Source organism: Canis lupus, chromosome 23, assembly GCF_003254725.2.
Source record: "Canis lupus dingo isolate Sandy chromosome 23, ASM325472v2, whole genome shotgun sequence".
Classification (NCBI taxonomy): domain Eukaryota; kingdom Metazoa; phylum Chordata; class Mammalia; order Carnivora; family Canidae; genus Canis; species Canis lupus.
This window is the reverse complement of record NC_064265.1, coordinates 44,386,165-44,403,767: the sequence shown is the minus strand read 5'-3', so window position 1 is coordinate 44,403,767 and position 17,603 is coordinate 44,386,165. Positions and strand designations below refer to the sequence as shown.

General features: G+C 41.3%; 1 protein-coding gene across 1 annotated transcript in view; it reads left to right on the top strand.

Moving 5' to 3' along the window:
• WWTR1 (WW domain containing transcription regulator 1) overlaps positions 1 to 17,603 on the top strand; it is a 133,290-nt gene that overhangs the window by 75,336 nt on the left and 40,351 nt on the right. The window contains exon 3 of the mRNA XM_035705106.2: positions 4,488 to 4,624. Coding sequence (XP_035560999.1) covers positions 4,488 to 4,624 — 137 coding nt within the window. The remainder of the gene's footprint in view (positions 1 to 4,487; positions 4,625 to 17,603) is intronic.

The window sequence follows — 17,603 nt, the reverse complement described above, 5'->3', positions numbered from 1 at the left end:
CAGGTATGCGTGACGCAAGACTTTGATCTTTCCAGAACACACAGTGTCACACCAGTATAGGTTGTCGACCTGGAAGGTGCCTGTGTGAGTAGTCCTTTTATTGAGACCAGGGACCCAGGGTGACTTGGATCCCCGCTGTCCTTGGATATGAGTCTAGAGGTGGGATGGAGAGGGGATTGTCAGACCGGGTGGAGGAAGGGATGAAGGGCGGAGGAAAACCAGAAAGACTGGAGGAGGGGAAGCCTGGAGGCCCCAGTGCTCCTCAAGGTGAAAGGTCACGCAGGAGGCTGGAGAGGAGGAAATAAGAGCTAAGTTAACGATTCCCTGGAGGCTGATGGGAGGGACCAGGCAGAGAGGGGAGGGAGACCAGGAGGGTAGAGGGTGGCCAGGCCGCCTCCCCTTCCGCTCATTTCAATGCCGGTTCAGCCTTAAACACAGAATTTCCCTGGAAAATAAGCTGGCTTTCTAAATTCATGTGTCTATTGAAGAACATATTAATTCAAGAAGGAAAAATTAGTTCACACAACAGTTTTCCAGCCAAACATCTTCTCAGAGAAGCCCCGACCTTTTTTGCCCCTGAGCAAAAACTTTAGCTCCTAACAGCTGAAGCTCTTTTTGAACCTGGAATCTTCTCGGAGCCCAGACTCCTGACATGAGTGGAGGTGAGGAGTTTTCTGTGACTGTGAAGTGAGGCAGTCTGGGAAATAGTGGTCAAAGGGGCCCCCAAAGAAAGAAAAGACCACTCCCATTATCTTGGTTAGACTGGCACCCTTTCTTTGCCACACACACCACCTGGGGGTCTCCCTGTGAAACCCTTAGAGGCTCCCTCCCCCCCCACTCCCACCCCCACCCCCACCCCCACCCCCAGGGAAAAATACCTTTTGGTGTCAGGAAAGGTTTTCCCTTTCTTGGGAGCTGGCATTCTTTTTCTTTATAAACAACCCGGGGCCAGGTGATCAATTCCGTTTCCCTAATCCTTGGCCCCATGACGGTGACAAGTCAAATCTACAGTTTATCTTCAATCACAGTTTAGTACCCTGTGGCCTGCATGACCATGCATCATTTTCCTTTTTGTCATGTTGTACCTTCATGAGTATTTCTGTTTTTTCCTGCCCATGGAAACAACACATAGTCACTTACAAACCTAGGAAGTACAGGAGCATTTTGATAAGGGGGGGAAAAAAAAGCACCAATGGGCCTCTTATTTGCCTGGATCACCATAAATAGTTTGATATCTTTTTTCCCATTTTGTTCCAATTTTCTGAGGACTGTACAGTATATGTAGTCAGCGGAGACACATAGGTAGGTAGATTACATACATATCAATATATACATATATATTGATATATATATAAATTTTCAGGAGAGATTAGGCTTTGAAAAACAGCAGAGACATTTGGTCGAAGTAAGACTCGGCAGCAAGGGAGTGAAATCAGGAAAGAGGTGGGAGTAGCAGGGAAGTGGGGATTAATCCAGCTCAACTGCGGGTCCTGGCAGACAGTAAGGTTACACTGAGAAATCCGAGAAAGGAAATGAGTCAGTAACTCAGAGGGAGCGGAGATGAGACAGCAGTGTGAAAGGGCCGGTGGCTTAGCCTGCATTCGGGAACGGGGTGACAGGAGCTAAATGATTTGAACAACAGCAGAATGTAGCTTTCAGATCAAATCATCAGCGATCTTTTAAGTTCTTGTGAGCAAAGGCCTTGCTTTTGCTTTTGGACTGGGAGCCACCCTGGACATCACAGAAGCCGAGCTTTAGGGCAGAGCTGGTGTGGGGGCGACTGGTGGGCCTGCAAGAGGCTGGGAATTCGAGTGGCTTTCTTCTCAGGGCTGTTTCCGAGCAATGAGAACTGCTCACTTGAGGCTCCCTCTTGTACTCTAGTCTTTGGGGAATACCGTGAATGACACTTTTAATTAACAGATCTGCTGGGAACAGAACTCCTGTAAAAGCGTTGGCTGGGAATGGGGTTTGAAGGGTGGGCCGAGGAGGCTCCCACGGTCCTGGGGGAGCTCTTGGACTTGGAAGCCACGGCTGAGTCGCACCTCTTTGGGGTCAGACCTCTCTGGGATGGGGCCCCGAGTGTCCTCCCAGAAAGTCCCAGCGCTCTGTTCCAGGGGATGGAGGCTGGCCAGCTGTGGCGACAGTCCTTAGGCAAGCTGGGCTCATTTACCACTTGGGGGTGCGGGCCTTTTTACTCTCCCCAGATTCAAACAACCCACTGGTTCAGAATGGGAGAGGAGAGTGGGGACCAGCTTTTGGGAACACATCATTCCGGCTCCTGAGTCCTTCCTACCACCAACCCGTAGCTGCATGTGTGACCACAGCAGTGACCTTAGATGCCTTCCACCACACGATGTGCATCAACTCTCTCTCACCCTGCCTGTGCCCCTGCTGCCTCTGGTGCAGCATCGAGATCCTCAGTATCAGAGCATCTAAGGAAGGTTCAGGAAAGAGAAAGATTCCTTTCCTTCTGGTACCGTTGTGGAAAGTACGCAGGACGTCCCTACCTTGGAAAACATGTTTTCATCATGTGGCACCTGAAGGAATGCTTGGTCAAAGGGTTTCCTAGCTCTAATTACTTTGCTAAAGGGAGTTTACTTAACTCTGACATCCTCATCAATTGGTTCCTCACTTTGAAGGGCTTTGACAAAGCCCCTGAGGTTGGTGATGAGTTTCCACTTGACCAGAAGTTGACAAAAAACGGTTTTATGGAAGCTTTCAACAGAATTTGATTGTTAAACTGAAGGTGTAACTAATACCATTGTTTCTTTCTCTTTCATCTCTTTGTGCTTGAGTCAAGTGTTTCTCATCTCTTTAGTTGTCTTTCCCCATCTTTTTGGGTTATTCTTAACAAGACAGTCCTGGTTTTAACATTTTTATTCCTCCCAGTTCATTTTTGATTATGTTTTGAAGACTTGATGTTTTTACAGTATGGAAACTCAACAGTTAAACTTAATTATGCTTCCTTTACCAAGCCTGACTTTTTTTTTAAATCACATTTATTTATTTATTTATTTATTTATTTATTATTTATTTATTTATTTATTTATAACTACACTCATTTAAAGGCCTTCTTGGGAAAACATCCAAGTTTTCACTCAAGGCAGTTCTCTATGGCAATAACTTGCTGTATAGGATAAAGAAATCTGAAGTTTAGCAGTGGCAGTATTCAAATGCGAGGAAACAGATGCAGAAGAAAAGACAAATACAATTCCATTGGGGGCGGGGAGGAATTGCACTGATTTAGGATTAAATTTAATGATTGTAATAGTGTTTTGCTATGCTAACAAGGATTCAAAGGAAGCTATTGTTATTCAAAATTAAGGTGTGGTTAACCTAAAGGAAGGTCCTTTTCAGGTGGACCTCGGAGGGTCTCTTAAGTGTGGAGGTTGACAGCCACAGTTGCTTTGAGAGAGGCAAACCTAGTTGCAAGGCCTCGAACAAAAGGCTGACAGCATTCAATTTCGTTATCAGGGTTTGTTGTATAGAAATCTAGGAAGAACTCCGATAACAGTTCATAAAACAAAGTTATGGCACCAGATGAACATGCTCATCTTTAAAAGAAAAATATAATAAAATCTCAGAAAGGAGTTGATGGCATGGGTATAGAAGGCACCAGGAATGATTTATGATGTGGTTGGGAGGAGGAAGACAAAGCTGGAGGTCCTGCCCATCTTTCTAAGGACATACGGAAACTCTGGGCAGAAGCTTATATTGTGCCAGTTTCTCTGAGATGAAGTCACAGTGACAAATCCTGGAAGTTGTGTGTAGCGAAAGTTTAATCATGTTTTTCCCTGCAGAAACCTTCATGCCTTGACATTTGGGTTTCTCCACATATCTGGCGCTTGCCTATCTTCCTGCTACTCTGTCCTCTAGCTACACGGTTGTTACCTTGTTGGGTGGAACGTAAGCTTCTTGAGGGTTTCATGTCTTACCTGTGTGACCCTCACAGGGCCTTCCTTGCTCTTAGTAAGAGCTCAGTAATGTCATGTTTACGAGGTTGGTGTCAAGAGCTCTGTCTTTGGCTGAGATCGGCAGAGGTGTCCTCATTATGTCAATTATGTGAGCCTGGGAGTGTGGGAGGGCTGGTGGTGCAGGAGAGCTCAGTCCTGCTTTGGGGGAGGAGTTCACACCATGGCATCCCAGTGACTGCATGGTGGGGAAGCACCTGAGGAGCTGGGAAGCAAAGACTCTTTGTCCGGGAGGAGATACACTGGTGACGCAGAAAACCTTTAAGAGGGTTTTTTGGGGAGGCTGGGACAGCTAAGTCCTGGGTGGTATTCAGAGAGTCCCTGCTGGGGCCCTTGAATGGAGGGCTATGTGGGCAAGTGTGACCTTGGGTGGAAAGAAACACAATGTGTCAGCCCTTTGTCAGCAGGTCCTAAGGAAGAAGAGCCAGTGTCATTTAACTCTTGCGCTGTTATTGGTGATGGTGATAATGATAATCACGCTGACAATTAAAAAGATAATTGTTTTCCTTCTTTTAGTCACATAGAAAAAATCACCACATGGCAAGACCCTAGGAAGGCGATGAATCAGTCCCTGAATCCTATGAACCTCCACCCTGCTGCCACTTCCACCCCAGCATCCCAGAGGTCCATGGCCGTGTCGCAGCCGAATCTCGGTAAGCCCAAAGCTTCCAGTTGGACTGAATGAACAAGTATTTAGCCAAGGGGCTCTGGAGCTCGGAAGCAGCTCTGGCTGTCTCGGTGTCTGCTTATGCATCCAGATGGTTCTTGGGCGCATTACCCTTCTGTCACCTTTGCCTTTTTTTCTTGGCGCCTTTGCTACCTGGTCATGGTATTGCTACCTGGGTTCACCCTACAGTTTCCATGTCTCCTTCAATTGCCTCAATTGGAGTTTTTTAAAAAAATAACTTTTTAAAAAATCACTCCTTTCATCCAGTCTATTCCCGATTCTGTGAATTTAGTCCTGAAGACTTGCAGAGGTGCAATTCTGACCTCTCATCCCATTCCTTCCTTCTTTTATTACGATTATTTTGCATCATGTGCGACTGACACCAGGCTGGGTGCTTTCATGCCTTATCTCATTCAACTCACCACAACCCTACAAGAAATGATAGCATTCCCATTTTATGGAGTAGGAAGATTTTTTAAGGTCATACAGCTTGCGTTTGGAGTTTGAACGGAGCCTGCCCTGGTTTAGAAGGCATTCAGCCTTTACCTAATCTGTGGGAGGCTTCTCGAGATGCCTACCTCAGGACACTGTAGTTCATTCACTCTTCACCTCACTGAGAATGTTTAAATGTGATTTTAGAATTGAGAAGAGATTATTTTCTGCTCATTGCCTTTACTAAAGAGGAACTAAAACTCTGCCCACTAAAGAAATCAGATGTGAATTAATACGCTGCCGCGACGTTACTAATCAGCCTCTGTTGTCAGTCCAGACACACACACAAAGGCTAAGAAGAAAGGGTACTTTTAAAGTTTTATAAAGGATAAACTTTCAGATAACATTTCCATTTAAGATCAGATATCCAGATACTGCTTTATACACAGAATAGTTAATTTTAGAGTGAAAAGAATCTCCTGTTGGATTTTTCAGGAATGAACAGGATAAAAATGGAAGCATTATTCCCAGACACCTTCCCTCATACTGTGACTTAGCCAAAGTGAGTATGAACTCAAGTAAACCCGAGTCAGCCTCAAGTAAATATATTGTCTGTTCTTCCAGGAAGTCTGGATCTGCCATTTTAAAGCTTGCAGATGTAAAATATATCCAAAAGCAAACGACTTGGAGTAACTTCTGTGGTGTCTCATATCTAAGAGGCAGATCAAGGAAAATGGTACCAATGCTTCTACCAGCAGTGGTAAACCAAAACTTCCCATGACTCATTTGTCCCAAATATATAAGAGCTCAAATAGAAAACAGTTGCAAGTGTAGTAAAGAAACCACAAATTAGGTAGCATTAGACTAGTTTCGAGGTTTCTTTTAGCCATTTAATTTTCATCAACAATTCTAAAGGTTGATTATTAAAGTATTAACTTTAATTTTATAATTCATTATAATTGGGGGAAAAAAGTCTTTCATGGACTCGGTTAAAAAAATTAAAACACTTTTTCAAAGCATTGTTCAAAAAGTAAGTCTTTCTCGGATCCCCATTCCTGGAGTCCTCTAGTGCGTTCTGGTCATGGATTTGTGTTTTTTCACATGAGTGCTAGCACACTCTACCTACTGTTCTGTCCCTCGCCTTGTCTGCTGTAATATCTGTACACACAGAGCTGCTTTATTCTTTTAAAAGATTTCCTCATAGCCTCAACATAATGATATGCCATAATTAGCGTATTTAACTGGCGGACCCCATCTGACGGATATCTAGGTTGTGACTAGTGTGTTGCTAGTACACACAATACTGGAATGAATATCCTTGTTTATGCTGTTTTATGTGTTTGCCTTCATTTTTAAAAATTGTGCAATAAGTACAAAGTGGAGTAATTAAATTAAAAGGAAACTTGAATGCTTGAAACTCAGCATTGAAGGCATTTGTGAATCCGTCTGCACTTGTGCTCCACCTCCCTCCCTGCAAAAGCACCATTGCCGGTAAAGGACATCTAAAGAAACTGTGATCTGAATGTTAGAAACATGTTTACCTATTGCTGAGTTAAAATACCTTACTTTCCAGATTTCAAATCAGTTGAAGCAGTAAATTTCTCAACACATTTCCGGTTTTCCCCCTCACAGTATTTGAATATTTGTCCATCACAACATGTGTTGCTAGCCTATGGCGAATCACAGATGTATCCCAAGGATAGACATGTAACAGGGAATGCCAATACCGCCAAAGACTGGGGATGATTTAGAGGGTCACAGTGTGGTCCTCATAATAAGTGATTTATTCAGAATATGTTATTTCAATCTATAGCTCTCTCCATAGTGTATACTATTTATTATCAATTATTTTTCAATTTTGTTTTATTTGCTTAGATACATCAGTACATACTTGGAAGGTCAGTTTAAATTGCATATCCTTTTTTTTTGTTTCGTTAAATTCAATTTGCCGACATAAATAAAGTACAACACCCGGTGCTCATCTCATCGCGTTATTATCAATTTTTAAAAGCATGAAGAGCAGATCCTTCTACTTAAATCTGAATTTTGGTATTTTCATTGGCTGTAGCTAACAACTAAGTGAACTTAAGTGATATGTCTCCTTCACAAGGAGGTATTTATGTACGTGTGAAAATGTCAAAATACGACTAATAATAGTATTACAAGATGATCAAAATTAGTACCTTTTATAGGTTAATTTTCTATATTTATAGGGCCGTGATATAATCTATGATATCACTACATTCAGAAATAAATCCTCTTATTGGGATTCTGTGTTTTACTAGATTGGGTTCATGGATTTTGGGAATCAGACTGTCAGAATTTGAAACCTGGCTTTGCCCATTACTTAGCTTGATGACTCTGTTAATTAATAATAAACTAATTTTGCCTTAGTTTCCCTATATGTAAAATGAAGATTATTATTATAGCACGAAGAGATTATGTGAGTTTATCTATGTCAAGTACGTAGATCTGATGCCTGGAACATAGCAAGCTGTCATTGTTTTATTCTTACTATTAACATTATTCTTAGTGGGGAGAAAAGTTTTATATTTAATTCCATGTTATATTTGAAGATAATTTCATTGTTCATCATAAACGCTCTTAAGGAAAAAAAAAAGTTTTTGGGGCGGGTTAGAGCGCAAAGCTCTTTAAATTAGGAACAATGTTTATTACTTTCAATGAATATAGTGCCCTCTGGTGGAAATGTTTCAGTGCGTTCCCCTCCCCCCAGGAGAAGCTTCTCCGTGAATATCTGATTTTTTCAGTGCGTCTATTCCTGAAATCCAGCTTGCAAGTTAAATCATATTTTAATTGGCAGAGAAGAGACCTGTCACTTAAAGGTGTCCCGAAGCGAGTGACTTGTAAAGTGGAGTAAACTTTTGTCGGGCTGCATCAGCATCCAGTGAAAAACCATCTATGTAGGACTGCAGATCCGTTTGTATCTCTAAACTCAACTAACTTTTCAAATGCCCAAGTAAAATGAAATAGACTCTGCAGGGGAAGAATGCAAAAAAAAGGTTGTTGGGTTTTTTAAAAAAATATTTATTCATGGGAGACACACAGAGAGAGAGGCAGCGACACAAGCAGAGGGAGAAGCGGGCTCCCTGCAGGAAGCCCGATGTGGGACTTGATCCCAGGACCCCAGGATCAATCATGACCTGAGCCGAAGGCAGATGCTCAACCATTGAGTCACCCAGGCGCCTACCCCTCTGTCCCTTTCAAAATTTATTTCAAAGACCCATCTCTGGCTTGGTCTAGTTTTTAACTGAAATTTTTGTTTTTGTGTTTGCGAAATCAGATTTTCTGTCAGGTTTTGTCCTACTTGATTCTGTTTGAGCAGATTGGTGACCTTAGTGTCTCAATCCCCAGAAATGCCCAGTGAATGGAAGAAGAAAGGAGACATTGGAGAGCTTCAGGAGTTGAGGGGAGATGATCTCTGGGTGGAAGCTTGGGGCAGACAACTTGCTTAGAGCCCTTGCTTTTATGTAACAGTGAAGGGGGAAAATGTACGTGTGAAAGTTGATTTTTTTTTTCCCCATAACATGAACCTTTTTGTTTGTTTCATAATACAAACCAGGTAGGACCTCGTATCTTTGAATTGGCTCGCTGGTCTCATTAACCAGTATTAACACTTGACTGAATTTTTTTGAAGGGGGAAAAAATTAAACAAACAGGAAAAAAAAAAGGATTCTGCGCAGGCCTTATTCTAATATATAGGACAATGAGCTTGTGGTGTGGGGGTGGGTGGGAATAAGGCCTGTTAAGGAAATCAGTTAGGGTGTTAGGGAAGTGAGGGTAGGGTAGAGGCGGGGCGCCTTTTTGTATAGTGGTTGATGGGAAGAGTTTGGGGTCAGAGTTGAGTTTCTCTTGGGTTAGACATTGACTAGTTTTGTTTGTTATCACCCTTTCTTGGTCTCCTTTGCCTTCTTTGTAAAGTGGTGATAATGACAGCAAACATACCCAGCTGCTGTGATGCCTATCTCCCAAACATTGCCTTGGGTACTTAGGTACTTGGCCTATAGAAAGCCACCAAAGCTTTTTTTAAATTTTTAGTTTATTTTTTATTTTTTTTTAAAGATTTTTGAGACACACAGAGAGGCAGAGACATAGGCAGAAGGAGACACAGGCTCCCTGCAAGGGAGCCTGGTACGGGATTCTATCCCAGGGCCTCAGGATCCCCACCTGGTAGCCTGATTTTTTTCCTCACTTTTCTGGCCCCTGTGTCCTTTGGGGGGGGGGGCGGTGTGAAGAGCTTGCGGTGTGCAGTCTCAGATAGACGTGCTTCCTATAACTTGTATCCGTTTGGGCACTTTTGCTTCTATATTGCAAAAATACGTTTGCAGAGGACAGACAGACAGCAGTCGGGAGGAGATGATGAAGAGGCACGTGCTCCGACCCGGCTCTTTCCCCATCAGATTATTAACAGGGCGTCTGTGACAAGCAGGCACACTCAAGTTCCACGTGAAGGACATTTCCGCCCCAGCAAGTGTGCCGGTGGCAAGGTTTTCCCGTTTCTCAGCACACAAATACTGAAATCATGCAGCAACTTAAAATATCCCCGCGTTTTAAAATGTTATTGCCAAGAGAAAGTGACATGCAATTTTGCCCTTTTGGTGATAATCCTAGTGATCATAAACCATGGTGTGCTGGGCTCCTGTCACACATTAACAGACCTCTTTGTTGGATTGAGGCCCCGACCTGGGGTGCCAGTATCCTCCCAGACAGAACAGGAAAAATAAAGCCTGTATAACAACCTCACCAGACTGCCAGCCCTAGCAGGTTCAGAAACTTTTGGTAAAGTGCAGCCAGAGAGTATTTTTAATGCTATAGGAATTTTAAAAATATCACACACACGCACACACACACACACGCACGCACACTTTCCCCTTTGAAGATGTGCCGTCCACCAGGCCAGAGTCTAAGTCCTCCAGGTCTGTCTTAATCTGTACTTCAAATTATAAACACATGTGTGTGTGTGTGTGTGTTTTTCTTTTTTGCAGGGCGTGCTTTTCAAGACAAGATGGAAAATCTTGTCTGTGCTCAGTTTGGTAAGTTGGCTTATTCCCTCTAGGAAGTGCACAAAGCACTTAAAAACATTTTATCAAAAGCGAATAAAATAGCTAAGGGACGCTGCAACCCAGTGTTGCTTAAAGCACAGATGCTAAGGTTTGCTAAAAGCCAGATTTATACATAGGCTATTTTTTAAAATTCTTTTTCCAATGTTTTTTTTTTTTTTTTTTTCCTAATCCAATTTATGTGGTGAGTTTGTGGCAGACACATCTAGCTACTGGGAATTTTCCAGCTCAGATATTCTCTCTACTTTTTGAACTTTGTGTTTCTGCAGCATAAATTAGCATGAGCTGCTTAAGCACACACACACACACACACACACACAAACTGAAAAAGCGTCACAACTTTACAGGAGGGGGGGTTGAGTGACAGGATGTTGGTAGGAATGTGGTGATAGAAAGTGGGTGGATATGGCAGGGAAGGAAGACTGGTAGGCACGGGGAAAAAGGGAGGGGGTTCTGGTTAAAAAGCCTTTTTTTCTCCCCTTGGTTAGGAAAAGGAGAAACAGTTTTCTAAATACTGTAGAAATCATTATTTTCATCTTGGATTTGCAGGAAGCTATCGTTGTCAAAATTCACTCTATCTAAGCAACATCATTGAAGACTGTTCTTTGGAATTTCCAAAAAGAGATTCATTGCAGTTTTTTTTTTTTTCTTTGAAGGCTTCTAAAGATCTATGAAATGGGAGCTAAAAACATTAAATCAACTGATTCAATTCCTCTCATGCAATAAAGTGAGATGTAATAGTATATAAAGAAATTAATTTGGGGTTTCCATGTGTATATTCCATTTATCTTAATGTAGATGAATCTCTTATCCAGATCTGAACAGTTAACTCTTGAAAAACGCAAGGGGTTGGGGAACAGACCCCTGCACCATCAAAAAGCCACACATAACTTTGATTCCCCAAAAACTTAACTAATAGCCTACTCTTGACCCAAAGCCTTACTGTTAATACAGTCAACTAACACATATGTTGTATGTTATATGTATATTACTGTATTCTTACCATAAAAGTAAGCTAGAGAAGAGAAACTGTTAAGAAAATCACAAGAGAAAATACATTTACAGCACTATTCTGTAAAAAAATTGGTGTTTAATTGGACCCATGCAGTTCAAACCCATATTGTTCAATGGTCAACTGTTTTCATTTGTCTGGATGAAGTAAGATGAGGTGGTAAATGCTTGTAGACTTTATTATGTGAAATTTAGAAATTTAGGTGGAAAATCTCTTTGATAGGAAGTCTTAAGAGCCATGAAAGATGTTGATGCCACATTTTCCTAAGAAAATATTCTCCAAGATCAAATTCCTGTGTACTATGCTCAATAAACACTTTGGAAAATCGTGCACACAAAGATGGGTTATTTATAACAAAGCACCCAGTAAATGCATGCAACACAATGATAAATATATTTGTAACCATTAAAATAATAGTTATAAGGGCTATGTGGCATATGGAAAACTTTATTATTTCAGTCTAATTTTATGAAGCAGAAAAAATTATTTGTGCTATGACTATAATTTTGTTTTTTAAAAAAAGACTCTTCAGCTTCTCCTTTCCCACAGACTTTGCTCTCCATCTGTGTATTTCTAGCCCCCAGCCAAGTGCATTATGTATCACAGGTGCGCCACTTTGTAGAGTTAATGTGTTAAGTAAGTCAATTACATATTTTTGAATGTTAATAGTGATTTATAGTAAGCTTTTTTGACTGGGGGTGATTCCCTTTATTTTCTCTGTGATGTGGTTATACTCCTTTTACTTTTTTCCTAAAAGAAAAAAAAAAAAAAGGAGAACCAGTTGATGTCTTGAGCTTTTTATAGAAGGAGAGGAGGAAGGGGTGTTGGGAAGAAGGAAGCAGGCCCCATGTGCAGTCCAGACAATACCATGAAGCTTCAAACTTCTGCAGTTGACTGAATTTGCCAGTGGCAAACAAATTATTCTCTAGTCTCTAAGATCAAGGTTTCTCCCGGTGGGGATCCACATCTAGCATGGGGTAAGATCCTTTGGGGCATTTGTTAACCGTACATCGTCAGGATCCAGTCATGTGATTGCTCCTTAAAGAACAGTGTTGGGCTGCTGCTGGAATAATGCCTGGGCCCCCACCTCTAGGAAATCCTGTTTCAGATGGTGTCAGTTGGGGTCTTGGAATGAGTGTTTTCTTCAAGTGCCCAGTTGACGCTGGTCATCAGCCAGGTGTAGGAGCTGCAGCAAGATTATGTGTTTTTTTTTTTTTAGCACAGTGATTTGAGAAAGCCATCATAGTCAATGGCAAAAACTCCCTTAGGCTATCCATTCTTTAACTTGAGGTATCTGAAAAGAACTCTGAACGTGCTCGCCAGCTTTTTGACTGGCTTCTTTGTCCAAAGTAGACATTTATTATTATGGCATTGGCATTTGTCATTTCGGCACTTGTTAGTGCTGATGCACGGGTGAACATTGGGTGCATGATCGCTGAGGCCACTTTCCAGAAAGTTTTGACCCCAGTCATACCAAATAAACTTCAAAAAAACAAGGGGAAACTTTGCGGTTTAAGATCCAGGTTATTGCACTATGTTGTCTAAATTCACATGGTAAGTGTGTAAGCTCACCTTGAACTTTGCTTGCTGAGAGTTGACCAGAGAATCAGGCCATTGCAGGCCTAAACTCCTGAAAAATGCCAGCACCCCATACCCCAGAGAGGAGCAGAGCCTCCTGGGAAGGAGGTAAAGGCCAGGCCAGGCTTTTCTTAAGTCCCTTCTTTGTGTGTACTACCTCCCTTCTTTACTTATTTTCGATGGATTCTAATTTCTTCACCAAGCTGTGGGCCTTTGTTGAGAGTTTAAGAAATCATTATGACAGTTTTAATAGTATCTGCTGGCTGACTTCCAATAGTATGCCCTCAGGAACTTCCTTGTTGTAGGGAATTTCATCCAGCTAGTTGGAGGTGAAGGGATTCTGGGATGGTTTGTCCTTTGGCCACTTGTTCCAAATTAATAAGTGCTGAGTGACATTTGGACACTCTTCTTTCATCTCCTTGTTGGGGCGCCTGGTGGTGTCCCGGCCTGTGTGTGATCATCACGTCTCCCACCCCATATCAACTGGAAGATTGATTTCTTCTTCCTTTCTGGAAGTCTAAATTTATTCCCTGGGTGTTTTGCAGTTGCTGGTGGTCAGGGACAGCTGTTCCACCATGCTTGACTCTGAATAATTCTCTGTGATGAAGTCAGCAAAATAATACTGTAAGAGAAGTCAAGAAAACAAAGGCCTTCATGGTCTTTTCCCATTAAGGGCTGAGGAGAGGAAGATCACCTCCTCTCCTTGGTTTAAAAAAAAAAAAAGGCAGGAAAAGATAAGATCCTAAACATATTTGAGGCAACAAGATTCAAAAATCCTCCCCCCCCCCATATTATATAATTACTATTTGGTCATTCTAGAACAGCTGATCAGCAAAAAATGAGAAAATTAAAAAAAATAACATTGTAATCTGATCAAAACCACACTAACATTTTCTCATATATTTGTCTTTTTTCAATATAAATGTGAACAAAAATGGTTGGAAAACCTTCTATATTCTTTTTTTGTAGCCAGCTTTTCCATTTAGCATGTCATGAGCATCTTTCCATTTCCATTAATATTTGTCTACAATAATTTTTGATTAGCTGTTTTTATTGGAAAAGTAACACACACACGACAAAAATTTCAAACAGTTCCAAAGACTATTCATGGGAAGTAAGTCTCTTTCACACCGAGACCCCCAGCCCTTCTCTCCTCTTCCTCAAAAACATTGCTACTGGCTTCCTGAGTGTTCTAGAAATACTCTACATACATATGCTTGCTTGGGTGTATATGTCTTTTTTAAACTTAACATATCCTAGAGAGCTTTCTAAATTCATACTTAGAGATGTATTCATTCTTTGCCAGGATTATGTAATATTCCACTCTATTGATGTACCAAATTTATTTAAACAGTCCCTTATACTGGATATTTAGATTCCTTTTTGATTGTACAGTTATTAAGCAGTGCTGCAATATGCATCCCTGTACGTAAATCTTCGTGCCTTATGCTATTAACGTATAAGGTCATTTTGCAGAAGTAGACTTCCTGGATCTAAAAATTATGAGCATTTGAAGTTCTAATAGATGTTCTACTGCCCTCCAAAAAGGTTATGTCATTTAACACCAGTCCCAACAGTGCATCAAAACGTTCCTTTCCTCCTACTCTGGCCAGTGATGTCCATTATTAGACATTTTAGTCTTTATAATTCTGATAGGTACAGAGTGGATTCTCATTGTTTATGAATGGACTTGAGCATATTTCTGTTTGCAAACCCCCTACAATATCCTATAGGGGAATATACTGTAATTAATTTATCCAGTTCTTCTATAGAGAGACCTACAGGTTGATGCTATTTTTCTACCGTTAATAAATGATGTTGCAGTCAATACTCCTGTACGTAAATTTTTGAGCCTTCCTTTAGCTTTCTCCTTTCTTCCAGGCTCTTTGGAATGTTTGTTAGTGAAGTATAGGAATTCCTTAAGAAGTACAATTTTGACATGGTTTGCTTTTATCAAACGAAACAAGTAATTGCAGATTCACCAGGTGTGTTGCAGGGGGTGGGGTTGGGGGGTGGATTGTTTGGGGCGCTACTTTCTTGTGCAATAAATGATTTAAGGTTGTCATAAAAAGTGTATGTACCAGGCACCTAGTGTTCCCAACCAGCTCTGTTTTTCAGCTTGCATATCCATATGTTTTTGACTAAGCCATAAATGGAAGTTTCATTTGAAGTTATTTTGCTTCCCAGTACATGTCATGCATTTCATTCCATATTATTTTAGTCCTTTTCCTTTCCAGTATTCTATTTCTCAGACACCAGTGAAGATCGAGTTGTGAGTTTTCAGTTCTGCCAAGAGTTACAGATTTGCAGGGCTGGAAGAAAATAAAGTAAAAAATATTGTTTAATGTGGGTGACTTTGTCCTGGCTCACAAAACTTTCATTTAGCTGCTTCAAAGCTCACACTTCAAATATCAAGAAAAATATTCCGTTTCTACTTCTGTCAACTGCTGGAATGCCTGAATTAATTAGAATGGAACTCTAATCGCTCCCCAAGTGGAATTGGATCAGCCCATCCTAATAAAATGAACACTCAGAGCAGCCACAAATGGGAAGGCTTCTGAGCTCCTTGCTTCTGTAGTTGCTCTGTCTCTATGGCCTGAGACGCTGCCGTCGAAGGATATTCCACTGGAGACCTCACTTCTCCAGTCTACAGCATGTCTCAGTCTTTTGTGCATGGTCTTCTCCTCTGTCTCTGCCCTAGTTTTAAACACAAAACTCATTTTCCCTGCAATTTGAGGGAGTCCCAGGGCCCAAACTGTATTAAAATACCTGGCTTTGGCCTGACACGTTTCTTCCTGAGACATACTTCCATATCTGCCTTTGCTAGTGCCTTCTCCAGACCCAACTCTGCCCTTTGCGATTGTCCAGTTTTTCATCTGTCAAGAAGGCCAACATGGAATAACTCCTCCAGCTCCAACTCTGGAAAGTCAAGGGCCTCAAGCTGTACAGTCAGTTAACTCTTAGGGCTCAGATTCCCCTCCGAAGCAAACTTAATTCTTTAAAGTCTGGTGTCCTGTTGTCAGGTATGGTTGTCCAGAATGTTTCTTCTGTAAGACTGTTCTGACCAGTCCCATAGAGCAATTCCTCATCCTGCCTTCCCAGCTGTCTTGTTTTTTTTTTTTTTGAACATGAGATTTTCCCCCCTTTTCCAAAAACTTGAGATAGAATTGACATAATGTTATATTAGTTTCAGTGGTAGGATGTGATGATTTGTTACAGGTGCCTGTTGCGAAATGCTCACCACTGTAAATCGTTAACGTCGTCACCACACAGTCACAAAATTCTTTTTTCTTGTGATGAGGACAGTCGAGATGTACTCATATAGCCATGTTCAAATATATGATACACTACTGCTAACTGTACATTACATCCCATGACTAATTTATTTTATAACCGGAAGTCGGTACCTTCTGACAAACTTCACTCAGTTATTTCTAAGTAACAGTTGGGATCTGGTGTGGGGGTGGGGAGCTGGGAGGAACAGTGGGTGTGAAGTCTTAGAATCCTTAGCACCTATGACAACTGGGGTTCTCTCCCCTTCCAACCCTGGTCAGTTCTCAAAACCATTGTTTATTTGGGGGGGGGGAGAGTTGTTCCTCAAAGATAAAAATGTTACTATACAATGGCCCATACGTGACGCAGTTTCTCCTGACCCTGCCAGACTGAGATTTTTCAGTCTCCAGGGAGTTTAGGGTGTGGATAGGGAAGTTTTTCTTGTTTTTCTTGTTTTTTTTTTTTAATACATTACCTTTTATTTTCAAATAATCTTAAACTTACAGAAGAGTTTCCAGTACAAGGAACTCCCATATACCCTTTGTCCAGATTTGCCTTTGTTAATTGTTTATGATTTGCCACATTTGCTTATCTCACTTTCTCTGTATGTTCATATATCTTTTCCTTTCATTTTTTTTCCTGAACCTTTTGAGATTAAGTTGGAGACCCCATGCATGCTCTTTTATCCCTCAATACTTCAGACTGTTATTTTCTAAAAGGGTATGTTCTTACATAAGCACAGTATAGGTATCCAGATCAGGAAATTTAACATTGGGACAAATATTATTGTCTAATCCACATCCGTGTTTGCAAATTTCTTCATTTGCCACCACAATGTTCCTTTTGGCTATTTTGGTTTGTGGTCCAGGATCTATCACGGACCATGCACTGCGTTTAGTTGTCCTGTTTATTTAATCTCTTTTCACCTGGAATGATTCCTGGGCGTCCCCGCCCCCCATGTTTTTGGATTGTGACATCTTGGAAGAGTATAGGCCAGTTATTTTGTAGATTGTTTTTTTAATTTGGATTTGTCTGGTGTTTCCTCATGGTTTAGATTTAGGTTATACATTTTTGGCAAGAATGCCACAGAAGTGATGATGTCTTCTTCTCAATGTCTCCTCTATCAGGAGGCACATGATGTCAGTTTGTCCCAATCTGGGAGATGTTGGCTTTGACCCCTTGGCTAAGGTGGTGTGTGTGGAAGATGGGGGAAGAGCAGCGTTTGCTTGGGTCAACTGGCTCCTCTACTGAGTATGTTCTATAAAGACAATGCAATATGATGAGACCCTTTTTGTTCCACTGAATCTCTGTAAGGTGTGGCCTTAGGTCAAGTGAACCCTTCTTCTTGGGATGATGAGCAAATGTCACTGCCAGCATGCTCAGTTAGCTTCACGGAACGTTTTTAAATTAACCAATAACGGTCTGTATACCCTGATGCACAGAGGTAGAGTTTTAGAATGAAACTCTGATGCCTGCATTCATTTATTCCCTGTTATTGCCTCTTACAAAATAAATACATAATGCGAAAGGATACATACAGATAATTAAGTTGTGGTAAAGGGAGACCATGGCTGAGGAAATAGTAAAGCCAG